This window comes from Dendrobates tinctorius, unplaced genomic scaffold (genome assembly GCF_039654945.1).
Source record: "Dendrobates tinctorius isolate UK_male_01 unplaced genomic scaffold, ASM3965494v1 ptg000062l, whole genome shotgun sequence".
Classification (NCBI taxonomy): Eukaryota; Metazoa; Chordata; class Amphibia; order Anura; family Dendrobatidae; genus Dendrobates; species Dendrobates tinctorius.
Window position 1 is genome coordinate 38,483,632 of NW_027361730.1, and position 13,071 is coordinate 38,496,702.

A 13,071-nucleotide genomic window follows, 5' to 3' on the forward strand; every position below is an offset into this window, starting at 1 on the left:
AAAAACCACCTTATCACGGCTGCGGGACATAACTCAATTGGCCAATGTATGTGCCAACTATTCTCAATTTTTCCTATTTTCCAGAGCAGTATTGCAATATTTCATATTTTCATACTATAGTGGTACAGAGTGCAACTTTGTAGTTTACACTCTCATGACAGTTCATTACTATACTTTATCAGGCCCCGAAAAACACGTTACCCATAAACCCCTGCACAGTTGCAATGCTGCCACTGCAGAATTTCTAGTCCCGTAAGATTGATGTAAAGAAAATATGCGTCTTAAAAATAAAGTTAAGTTAGCCATAAAGAGAAGATAGTCATTCAATTTCCGAATGTCTTTGCCAACAGTAATGTGTAGAGGGCACTCAGACCATGACCCATTGTCCCGCCATTTTAACATGCTTGGTCATTTTTCCCCAGGAAGATCATCCACTATGAGAAGTGACTGACAGATTATTCTCCTCTTGCCATTGAAATAGACAGAGCATGAGACAAATGAGTGTTCAGCATTGTATGTGCGTGTGTATGACCAGCATTCCTTTCAACATAAAAAAGCACACCCACAACAGACTGGCATTTAAGATTACTATTTTTTTCATATGCAGTTTCAACTACATTCTGAGTACATGTTTGTGATCACAGACTGCAAGGTGCTTGAAGTTGATGCTCTTAAACAAAATTGCAGAAAAAACAAAACCCAAAACAAAATCTTATTCATAAAACTGAAAGGCCAAAAATATCAGTCCATCGCATGACCATGCGCGCTTGTCCTCCCATACCTAGGGAAAAAGTGCGAAAAATTCTCAAAAGCTACTTGGATACACACAAAGAAAACAAAAAGGTAGAACTCAAAAACAAAAACTGAGCTACAAGAACTACATGTCCTCTGTATATTATTCCTCATCTGATGAGCTCTGGTCAAGAGAGTACACCATGAACAAAACTTCAGGACGTGCGGGCACACAGGGGTGCCCAGGGCGCACAATCTCAAATCCGAGGAAACTGAACGTCTTGAGGAGTGGACCTATGAAAACAAAGAAAAGAAAAATTAAAAAAGCACACTGACCATCAAAAAAAAAAAAAAAATTAAATATATATATATATCTCTCTCTCTCTCTCTATCAGTACTAGTGGCCTAAAGTTGAACTAAGATACAGTTGTGCCCTTTTGTCTCACTAGCGCCTCAGGAAGATTTGCGAAAGCTAAAATAGCCAGCACGTGTTACGTCATTTTAATCACACACTACCCAGTTAACATATTGATATATTAGCTTAATATTGAGGATTTTGGTAAAAACTGCTCAAAATTAAAAATAATCATATTTCGATCAGTGAAGTACAGCAATGTACTGCCAATAGGTTTCTGTATTTGATTTATACTAAATGTGTTTAGTTATTTTTTTTTTTTTCTTTTTAACCACAGCTTGCCCTTTTACTCCTTCCAACATTTGGCGTACATTTACGGCGCAAGTCAGTACCGAGTGTATGGAACGGGCTCTCGGGACAACCTCACCCCATACCCGGCAGGTAATGGCTGTATTAGGCTAGCTTCACATTTGCGTTTAAGGCCGCAGCGGCGGCCTGCGCACGGCCGCCGCTAAGCCCCGCCCCCTGCCGTGCCTCCGCCAGTAGCTCCGCCTACGGGCACATGACGCTGCATGTGTCCCCTATCTTTAGCACTGGGGACGCAGGCCGTTTGCAGGTATGCATTTGGCGGCGCATGTGTCCTTTTGACACTGCGCCGAGCACACCAAATTGCTACAGGTTGCGTTTGGCGCTGGTCGGCGCAGCGTCAAAAGGACGCATGCGCCGCCAAACGCATACCTGTGCACGGCCTGCGTCCCCAGTGCTAAAGATAGGGGACACATGCAGCGTCATGTGCCCGTAGGCGGAGCTACTGGCGGAGGCACGGCAGGGTGCGGGGCTTAGCGGCGGCCATGCGCAGGCCGCCACTGCGGCCATAAACGCAAATGTGAAACTAGCCTTACAGCGAGGAACTGACCGTGGAGGGGAGCTCCATCCGAGACGGTCAACTGGCACAGAGGCATGTCATTTTATGCATCCATCAGCGCTCCCCTGAAGCAATAGCAGGTGCCAATGGGTTGACTTGACAGCTGGGGGTTTGCCGAAGACATCCGTGAATGGAGCCCCCTCAAAATAAAGCTTGTGGCTGTGCTTCAAAGGAGACTGATTTTTTTATTATACGCAGTAATACTGTGGTATTGCCGTTTATAGTAGAAGAGATCAGAACTGCAAGCACAAAAAAAAAAAAAAAAAGCCTAAGCTGTATTATTTGGTTGATTCAATGTTACAAAAAAATATCATAAGAAGCGATCAAAATGTCATATCGTTCCCAAGATGGTATTAAAATCAAAATACCTTGTCATGCCGTAAAAAAAAAAATAAAAAAAAAAAAAACAGAAAAAAACAAAACCCTCATACTGCATCAGCATCCCCAAAACTAAAACGTTATTACAGGTCTTGGTGGATGGCAACACAAAATAATTTTTTTTTTTTTTATTCAACTTGTGGCTCTGGGAGGAAAAAAAGAAAAACACAGAAATGTGCCATGTCATGAAGGGGTTAATGCCAAATTAACCTGTTTAGTGTTGCTTGAAAGCCAGGTTTTGACTCGTGTGTGCAGATAAATCTCACTTTTTATGAAATGTCACAAGAGTTACACTGAAAGGTAAGCCATGTTATCCTTTGGGTATTTATAGAGGCCTTGTCAATTACTTCCAATACCCTTTATTGGGGTCATGACACGCCAAAAGGATTGTCTGATTAACAAGGCATAAATTTAGATGCGATACCATAGCGCACAGCTAAGAGGATCCTGCAGTACCAATGTACAGTTTTAAAAAGCCCTTTAATATGTAAGGGATGTTCCGACTGCTGGATAAAAATCAGAAATTTGCTGCATTAAAGGGACATTCAGGAATTCTAACACCGATGACCTACCCTTAGGATAGACCAAACGTATTAGATCAGTGGAGGTCGGAGGCTCCGCATCCCACCAATAAGCTGTGTGACGCTCCTGCTGTGGCCGGGAATACAGCCTCACACACGGGGTACTGGCTTTTCCCCCCAAATACTAGTGACGTTAATGGAAGCTGACGTGCAGACCTCAAGGACAGGATCGGCTCTCATATCAAATATTCTTTTGTTAAATAGGGAAAGGGATCAAAACCAAAATTAGGGGAACTGAGGAGTGGATAGGTTTATTATATTTTCATTTTTTTTTTCCTTCTCTCCCCCTGATTTATTTATACTTAAATTCCACATCTAAAAAAAAAAAAAAAGATGGATTTTTGGTTCTTACCGTAAAATCTCTTTCTTGGAGCCTTCATTGGGGGACACAGATTACCATGGGTGTATGCTGCTGCTGCTAGGAGGCTGACACTATGCACAACAAGAAAATTAGCTCCTCCCCGGCAGTATACACCCACCGACAGGCACCAAGCACCTCAGTTGGTGAAAAAGCAGTAGGAGAAGCAACGAGAAAACTCTAAACATATGTACCAACCCAACAAGGGACTCTAAGACCCAACACGGTACAACTTAAACAGGGAGGGTGCTGTGTCCCCCAATGAAGGCTCCAAGAAAGAAATTTTACGGTAAGAACCAAAAATCCATCTTTCTTTATCGCCTTATTGGGGGACACAGATTACCATGGGACGTTCCAAAGCAGTCCCAAGGGTGGGAACAGCAAAAAAGGAACGAAAGAATCGGAAAAAGGCTTAGGTTGGCCGGTGAGCCACCGCCGCCTGCAGAACCTTCCTACCAACAACTGCATCAGACGAGGCCTGGGTATGAACCCTGTAAAACCTCGCAAAGGTGTGCAAGGATGACCAGGTTGCGGCCATGCAAATTTGCATGGCCGAAGCCTGGTGACGAACAGCCCACGAGGCCGCCACAGCCCGGGTGGAGTGAGCTCTTAGCCCCGGAGGGGGCCGTTTTTCCTGAAGTCGGTACGCTTCCAGAATGGTAGAACGAATCCAACGAGCGATCGTGGATTTGGATGCCGGAAGTCCTTTCTGGCGACCTTCAGAGATGACCAGCAAGGAATCAGACTGACGAAAAGAAGAGGTCCTGGCGAGATAGACACGCAGGGCTCTAACTACGTCCAGTTTGTGGAGAGACTTATCAAGCGGATGAGAGGGAGCCGGACAAAAGGATGGAAGAATGATATCCTCATTGATATGGAAAGAGAAAACCACCTTTGGAAGAAAAGAAGGAACGGGCATGAGGACGACCTTATCCTGATGGAGAATCAGGTAAGGGGAACGACAAGACAAGGCCGCCAATTCAGAAACTCTTCTGATGGATGTAATGGCAATCAAAAAGGTGACCTTCCACGAGAGAAGGGACAAAGGAATGTCCTGGATAGGCTCAAACGGCGCCTTTTGGAGAGCGCTAAGAACGAAATTGAGATCCCACGGGTCTATCGGCGAATGATGAGGAGGAGCCACATGGGAGACCCCTTGGAGAAAGGTCTTGATCTGTGGTAGAGAAGCTAACTCTCTTTGGAAGAGGATAGAGAGAGCGGAAACCTGGCCCTTGAGCGTACTGAGGGACAGACCCGCTTCTAAACCAGACTGAAGAAACCCAAGGATAGATGGGATGGAGGACATTGGGAAGACTTTTTTTTATCATCGCACCAATGGAAAAAAGCCTTCCAGTACCTGTGGTAAATGTGGGAAGAGGCTGGTTTCCTGGCTCTGATCATAGTTTGAATAACCTGACCGGACAGACCTGATTCCTTCAAGACTGCGGTTTCAACAGCCATGCCGTCAAACTCAGAGACTGAGAATTCTCGTGGTAAAGAGGGCCTTGCGAGAGAAGGTCTGGACGGACTGGAAGCCTCCAGGGAACGTCCGCGAGCATGTTGACCAGTTCTGCGTACCAAGGACGTCTTGGCCAATCTGGAGCGACAAGAATCACTGGTACGCCTTCCGATTTTATCTTTTTGACCACTCGTGGGATCAAGGCCAGAGGCGGGAACAGATAAGGAAGTTGAAACTGGGACCACGGAAACACCAGAGCGTCACATGCGATGGCTAGAGGGTCCCTGGACCTGGCTACGAACTGCAGCACTTTGTGGTTCATCCGAGATGCCATGAGATCGACATCCGGGGTGCCCCAACAGTGGCATATCTGATCGAAGACTGCGGGATGCAGGGACCATTCGCCGGACGCCAGGCCCTGACGACTCAGAAAGTCGGCTGCCCAATTTTCCACCCCTGGAATATGAACGGCGGAGATTGCCGGAACGTAACGTTCTGCCAAGCGGAATATCTTGGCCACTTCCGACAACCTGCTTGCTGCGGGTGCCCCCCTGATGGTTTATGTATGCCACGGCCGTGGCGTTGTCCGACTGAATACGGACCGGCTTGCCGGAGAGGAGAGGCTGCCAGTGAAGAAGGGCCAGGAAGATTGCTCTGATCTCCAGAAGATTGATTGAGAGGAGAGTCTCTTGTGGGTTCCAGCGTCCTTGGGCCGCTTTCTGATGGAACACGGCTCCCCATCCCAGAAGACTGGCATCGGTGGTGATGACTTGCCACCGGGGAGGAAGGAAGGACCTCCCTTGGAGAACTGACGCCGGCAGTAACCACCAAGTGAGAGATTGCCTCACTCTGAGAGGGAGCCGAATAGGACGGTCCAAGGACATCGTGGTCTTGTCCCAGGCTGAAAGCAGAGACAGCTGGAGGGGGCGAAGGTGAAACTGCGCAAAGGGCACTGCTTCCATGGAAGCCACCAATTTGCCCAGAACCTTCATGCAGGACCGAATGGGAATGGGAGTTGGCCTCTTGAGAATTCTGATGCCCTTGGAAAGAGCCGCAATCTTTTCCCTCGGAAGAAACACTCGGGCTAGCTCCGTGTCGAATTCCATGCCCAGAAAGGTCAGACGCTGAGTGGGGATCTGAATGGACTTCTCCCTGTTGACTAGCCAACTGAGGCGGCCGAGAGTGTCCAGAGTGATCTGAAGACTCTGGAGGCAGTCCTGACGAGACGAGCCTTTGATTAAAAGATCGTCCAGATAAGGAATGATGAGAATCCCTCTGGAGCGAAGGATGGCCATGACTGTCGCCATCACCTTCATGAAAACACGGGGCGCTGAAGCTAGGCCGAAAGGAAGAGCCGTGAATTGATAGTGGTCTCCCTGAACCGCAAAACGAAGATACTTCTGTTGTGTTGCACACAAACCGGAATGTGCAGATGGGCGTCCCGAATGTCCACAGAGCAGAGGAATTCCCCGGGCTCCATGGAGGCAATCACCGACCGAAGAGACTCCATTTTGAAATGAAGAATCTTCACGTGGCGATTTGAGCAACTTGAGGTCCAGAATTGGAAGAAGGGAGCAGTCTTTCTTCGGGACTACGAAGAGATTCGAGTAAAACCCGGAAAACCGTTCGTTTGAGGGAACGGGAACAATCACCCCCGCGGAAAGAAGGGAGGCAATGGCCTGGAGAAACCCCGGAGTCTGGGACCGCTGTCGCGGAGGCCGAGACTGGAAAAAACGTCTGTTCGGGGGAGAAACAAATTCGATCTTGTAGCCGGATGCGACGATTTCTCTGACCCAAGCGTCGTCGACAACAGACAGCCAAGCATCCACGAAAAAGGAAAGTCTGCCTCCCACCCTGGAAGAACTTCCAGGTGGGGGTGACCCGTCACTTGGAAGAAAACCTGCCGGAACTGGCGCCTGAAGCCCTGGAATATTGTCCTCTAGATCTCCAGCGGGGAGCTGGTTTGTAGGATGGCTTTTTCTGATCTTGCTCTCTAGTGGCCGATGAGCGATCCTGCTGGCCAGATCTGTCCGTGGACGAGAAGGGACGAAAGGGCCTAAACGGGTGAAAACCCCTTCTATGAAGGAGACGTCGTGGGCGAGACTGGGGAAGAGAGGTGCTTTTACCACCAGTGGCATCGGAGATTAGCTGGTCCAGCTTGGCTCCAAAGAGTCTAGAACCGTGGAATGGCAGATTAGTAAGGGACTTTTTTGAAGTGGTATCCGCATTCCATGACTTTAGCCAAAGAACTCGGCGTATAGCTACTATGTTGCTATTTGCCCTGGCCACGCACCCGGCTGCATCCAAGGAGGCGGCCAAAAGGTATTTACCCGCATGGTTAATCTGATCTGCAAGATCTGCCAATTCGTCCTGAGGAGCTGTTGCCAATATGCCCCTGCGAAGGATTTTTGCCCAAGCGGATATGACTTTCGCTACCCAGGCTGATGCGAAAATAGGACAGAGAGAGGCGCCGGATGCCTCAAAAATTGACTTAGTCAGAGATTCGATCTGCCTGTCCGTAGGGTCTTTAAGCGATGCCCCATCTGGTAAGGATAGCACCGTTTTGGAGGCTATCCGGGAAACCGGGGGATCCACCTCAGGAGCCTTGGCCCATTTTGTGAGCAGGTCTGCCTCAAAAGGGTAGAGCACGTCTAAGTACTTGCGGCCTGAGAAACGTTGCTCAGGGCGCTCCCAGTGTTTGGCCAAGGTAGTATCGAAATCATTGTGGTTGGGAAAGGTCCGAGACGGAGGTCTTGCTCGTTTAAGGAGTACAGAGCATTGCTGAGGGGGAGCCTTATCCTGCTTAATTTTAAGGGTTTGAAAGATAGCCGAAATGAGACTATCGACCATGTCCCGCGTTTTAGAAACCCTGTCTGCCTCTGAACTCGATTCCGATTGAGAGTCATCGCCAGACCTGGAGTCGCCATCGAAGGAAGGAGAATGCAATCTGACGGGCTCCGAGGGACCCTGCGAGCTAGAGGACGAGGTAGACAGAGCCCGCTTCCTAGAGCTCCTGCTTTGTCTATCTCTTGGAAGGTCGCGGTCAGGAGCGGACGACTCACCCTGAGAGGCGGTCGGCGCGCAGGTGGCAGTAGACAGCTGTGGAAGTCGTTCCAAGACCTGGACCAGCGACTGGGAAACCTTAGTCAAGTCAGAGACCGACAGACATTACAATGGCCCACTCCGGGGGAGGTTGAGCGTCCTCGGCCCGGGGCTCTGCGTGCTCCTGGGATGCAGACATAGCGGAAGGACTGCAGGATGGGCAAAAGGGGAACGGGCGACCCGAAGCCCACTTCTTTTTACAGCGCGCACAGGCGTAATGAGTAGCGGTGGGCCTGAAGCAGAGATCCCTTGAAGGATTGGGCATAAGTAAAAATGCGTTGAGAGACCGCAATAGGTCGTGAGAAAAACTGCAGGAGGGAGCTAATTAGCACCACAGTGTAGAGCCTACCCAGATTCAGATGAGCAGCCGAATGCTGAAGTGTCCCCCAAGTAGCGCAGGAAGAGATGAAGAACCAGAAACACCCGAAAGGAAGGAGGGGCGGAGCTTTGCAGCCGTGCCGCGATTGGAGAAAGGCGGAGGAGGCTGGAGTAATAAAGTGAAAGGAGCCCTGTGATGGGGTAGAAAAGGGCGCGCAGGAAAGCGCGCTTAGAACAGAGGAGGGGCGCGCTGAGGCGCCCGAACGAAAGTGAAACTGACCCGGACTCCAGACGCCACAGCCCCGCACTGCCCGACCGATGAAGCCACTCCGGGGGGGGGGGGGGGGGGGGGGCCATATAAGCGCCTGTCCAGAGAGAGGGGTGAGGAGGGTAATTGGCAAGGACTAGCCACCGGTCCACAGCCCCTAGCACCGGGAGGTGATAGGGCCAAGGTCCTGCCTGCGGAACTGAGAGGTGCGATGTGGATGACACCACACTGCTCGCTCAGCCGCCTGATATGGGAAATCAGGGTGAAGCTACACCCTGTTTCCTGACGGAAAACCTGAAAAATAAAGCAAAAAGATTAAAAGGTTCGACTGGAAACCTAAAAGAAAAAAGGGGATATTAATAAGAGCGGATCTGGGGAGATCCCGGTCCGCCTCCTACAGACACTAAGCACAAACTGAGGTGCTTGGTGCCTGTCGGTGGGTGTATACTGCTGGGGAGGAGCTAATTTTCTTGTTTTGCATAGTGTCAGCCTCCTAGCAGCAGCATACACCCATGGTAATATGTGTCCCCCAATAAGGCGATAAAGAAATAAGATTTTTTTCTCACATCTCTCATAGCAAAAACCTAAAAAGTGAAATCATGTGCAATAAGTGAGACACATAAGGCAAAAGTGACAACATATCTACAGAAAGTACATGTATAAAGTAGATGGAGGGGTTTTGCATTTTCTACTTTATACATGTATTTTCTGTAAATATTTTGTCACTTGTCTTGTATCTCACTTATTGCACATGATTTCACTTATGTTTTGTCACTTTTTTTATCCCTTTATTTTATTTTGCATACTTTTATGATAATCTTCATGTGATGTTTAATATTTCTGCTCTGAGGAAATGCATACCTGTACTCTCCGGTATGTATATTTTAGTTCCGGTCATTGTTTCCCTCATAATATCATTGCTGCTTTTCAGATGTTTATTCCCCTTTTCTCTTGTACCGCCATAAAATTGCAGTATACCATGATCGGCTTGACTAATATATATCCAATTTACTGACATAACATTGCAGTATGACAAATGGATGCCCGACTTATTACTATATGCACTCTGCTGAGGCGCCTCGGTGCAGCGCACACGTCACTTCCAGTTGCACATGACTATGAACTTGCATCTGTGATTTGCCACTTGTGTGCATTGCACTGATTTGCTTTAGTGGAGCGCACACATCACTTCCACTATGGCGTAATCGTGCAGGTGCAAAGCATTGGCCGGAACTGACCACACTGTATAATGCAGCTGCTGCTGCTCATGTTGATCAAGCACATTGCCGCTCTATAACTCAGGCTTTCAATGGAAGCGGACTACCCCTGAGGAAGCTGCTGTTGAGCAAGGGACACGTGTGGGGTCCTGCTGGAACAGGCACTGCTATTATACCAAGATACATATGCTATTTATGTGTTGTATAAACTTCAAATATCTGCTGTCTCTTCCCACATTATATGCACTTGTACTTCTACTAAATATCTTTTATGGTGCCAAATTACATGGATTGAACACATTCTATGCCAGGGTCTCCTTTTTATACTAATTTTTGCCTGTTGAAGAGGCACTAATTGGACTATTGTATTCAAACCCTTCAATTCCTCCATGTATATACATCTCCAATTGCTTTTATCTGTCCGTTAATGTTGATTTTCTGTTTATGCTCTCTGATAAAATTCATCAATTCCTAGGAAGGGTGTGAGCATATTTTCTTCCGTACCACTTTCTTCTTCTATACATTGAAATGCAGTACTCAAGGACAGCAACCACCATGTGTGCGGGACAACGCAGTTTGGGCTCCGTATAATATTTTGTTGGTTTTTTTTGGAACATCAGCTTTTGGAATCATTAAGGGAAAACTGTACCAAAATCTGCTCTGAGTTATGGAGGATTTGTTTCAAAATCTACCCCATGTAGCCCCATTTTTATGCTTTATTATGACCATGCTGGTCATTTAAAGCGGTTGTCCAGGCTTGGGGTTCAAATCTGTAGTCACTATGACTGCAGACTTGTGAATCCACACAGCGCGCACAGTGCGTTCTGTCAGGATTTCTGCGGCCGGGAGCGATTTGGTGCGCTATCTGTACACATGCGCTGATGCGCATACTATACGTGCACAGCCTCGCTTGATACAAGTGAAATCGCATAATTACGGTCAAAGACCCACCACCCGCTCCAGGCGCTGGAGAATCCTGCCGGTGTGCAGTGTCACAAGTATACAGTCACAGAGTGACTACACACTTGAGCCCCAAGCCTGGACAACCCCTTTAACGTAGTACAATGTGAAATATCTAAAACATAGGTAATAAGCCCAGTTCATGTATATTGCTGCACGCCTAAACGCTCGGCCAACAAAATTAAGAATTATTACATCTATGGTAGTAAAGCAGAAAGATCATTTATAGCCAGGTTAGGAATGGACAGGTCATAGATTCATGTAAATATTTGAGGCTTGAAAGAAAACTGTACATTTACAAATCTCAAAACTTAATTTTCCCTTATGAAAGATCAATAAACATCCACATGACAGTCTCAAAATGCACTTAATTTTACTGAAAATTCACTGAATGCTAGTGAATGTTACGGTAATCTATTTTCCCTAATGGAAAATCAATAAAGTAGTAACGGTTTTTAGTGAGACTTGTGGCTGTTCAGTTTCCTTCAAACAAATTTACTAAGTTGGAAATCGAGAAGAGGAGCGTCCACCACGGATTTGGGATAGACATGTGAAATACAGACATGGTAGACTTATGACTGGCTTATGAGCACCTTCGCACATTCACATACCTCTATCTTCTCGACTCTTTCTGAAGCAGATAAAGACGTATCTAACTTTCATCTTCTCTTCTGCAAACTCAAGTAGAGCCAGCAACCTATTGAGAGAGAGTAAGTATGTTAGAGGCAAACCAAATGTAAAAGATTGTGCTAGAATGGAGAAACTGATCACCAAGTCCCAAACTTTACCTAACTAGATTATAAAGACCGCAGAGGAAAACCAGCCATAGTGGAGACATAATTTATTCTATACTGGTCTGATTGCTCAACTCTTTCCATGAAATCAGTCACCAGATTTTTGCTACGCCATCTGAGAGCAGGATAATGTAGGGGCAGAGATTATGGTTTTTATTTTTTGGTGTTGCTGCGACCAACAAATTGAAATTCTGGATTTAAATTTTTCCCCCTATACAGGGTTTGCCGATTGGCTTTATCCATTTTATGTTTGATACTTTACCAAATATGTATATTTTTTACATTTATTTCTAACTGGGGAAAAAAAATATTTTTTTTTAATTCTGAAAAATGTTTCTTTTAACTTTTCCCCTTTTCAGTCTTTATATAGAACTTGAATCTGCAATTGTTTGATTGCTTGTCCCATACATTACACAAACCGCATTTCTCCAGTTTTCACCAGACCCCCTTTCATAGCAACACATCAGCCACCAGTAATTGTGTTGTGTGGGAAGCAGATGGACACTGAACAAGCGCCCGGGACAGATCGAGGTGCTTAAATTCTGCCGTTAGTGATTGGCATTGGCATTCAATAGTAGCACTGTTCTCTGCTGTTAAAGACAGATGCCAACTATAAAACATGGCCAACATCTGTCCTGTGTGGAGCAGGCTCAGGTCCCGAGTCCGCACTAAAGTCGCTTACAGAATCCATGATGTATGTATTTGTAATGTAGCACTTAATTGCAAAATTAAATAAATGTAAAGATTGCTGTGAAAGCACTTCTATAGTGACTGCCTCAATATTTGGCTGAGCGCTCCTAAAATCTGATCTGGACCGGTATCTGGCCTTTAAACCTGTAAGTATCTCAAATTTAGAAGTCCAATCTATATAGCAGTAATGCAGTTCAGCATTCCCATTTTCACATACACCTAATGTGCGCTCAAAGTGTTGTAGTAGTTGGTATGCCAAAACAGATTCTCGTGACACTGTGGTTTTTAACCCCATCAGCCCCGGGGGATTTTGCGGTTTCTTCCAAGAGGCATCTTTTTTTTCCCCAACCATAAAGGGGCTTGTTTTATTGAGGGATAAGTTATACTTTTTAAATGTCATCACTTATTCTGCCTTAACATACTGGAAAAAAATTCAAGTGCGATGAAGTTGCAAATAAAGTGCAATTCCACAATGTTTTTTTTTTTTTATTTAGCATGCTCAATATATAGTAAAACGTCCACTTCGTGATGCTATTATTCTTCGTGTGTGATAGGGCAGCACAACCTCTAAATTGCAGTCACCCCTGAGTGCCAGCTCCCTCCTCTTTACTAGATCGCAGTTTTGCTGCAGAAAATGCAAAGTCTCTGAGTGCCGTTGTCTTTTACTATTGACCTGGGTATAGTGCGATCTGATGCATTACTTTACATTATAGAAATCTTGTTGCATACCCTTCTTTGCTCCCATCTGCTAAGATGCCCTCAGGTATCTCCACAAAGAGGCTCTGATTTGACAGCATGGCCTTCCATGAGGAATGTTTCACCTCGGTGACCTTATATTGGAAATGGACGAGGTGGGGCTTCCCATCATTCCCCGGGAGATCCTGAGAAACCGTAAGCTTTTCGTCCTGTGACAAGAAATAGACAAAACAAGTGA

At 46.4% G+C, this 13,071-nt stretch overlaps 1 protein-coding gene across 2 annotated transcripts in view; it reads right to left on the minus strand.

Moving 5' to 3' along the window:
• Window positions 1-573: 573 nt before the first annotated feature.
• The window catches only part of OAZ2 (ornithine decarboxylase antizyme 2), a 32,825-nt gene continuing 20,327 nt past the window's right edge, over window positions 574-13,071 (minus strand). For both annotated transcript variants that reach the window (XM_073579569.1, XM_073579568.1), the window contains exons 3-5: window positions 12,867-13,042; window positions 11,265-11,350; window positions 574-1,026 (exon numbers count right to left, since the gene is read on the minus strand). In XM_073579569.1, coding sequence (XP_073435670.1) covers window positions 896-1,026; window positions 11,265-11,350; window positions 12,867-12,934 — 285 coding nt within the window. In that variant the 5' untranslated portion in view covers window positions 12,935-13,042 and the 3' untranslated portion in view covers window positions 574-895. The remainder of the gene's footprint in view (window positions 1,027-11,264; window positions 11,351-12,866; window positions 13,043-13,071) is intronic.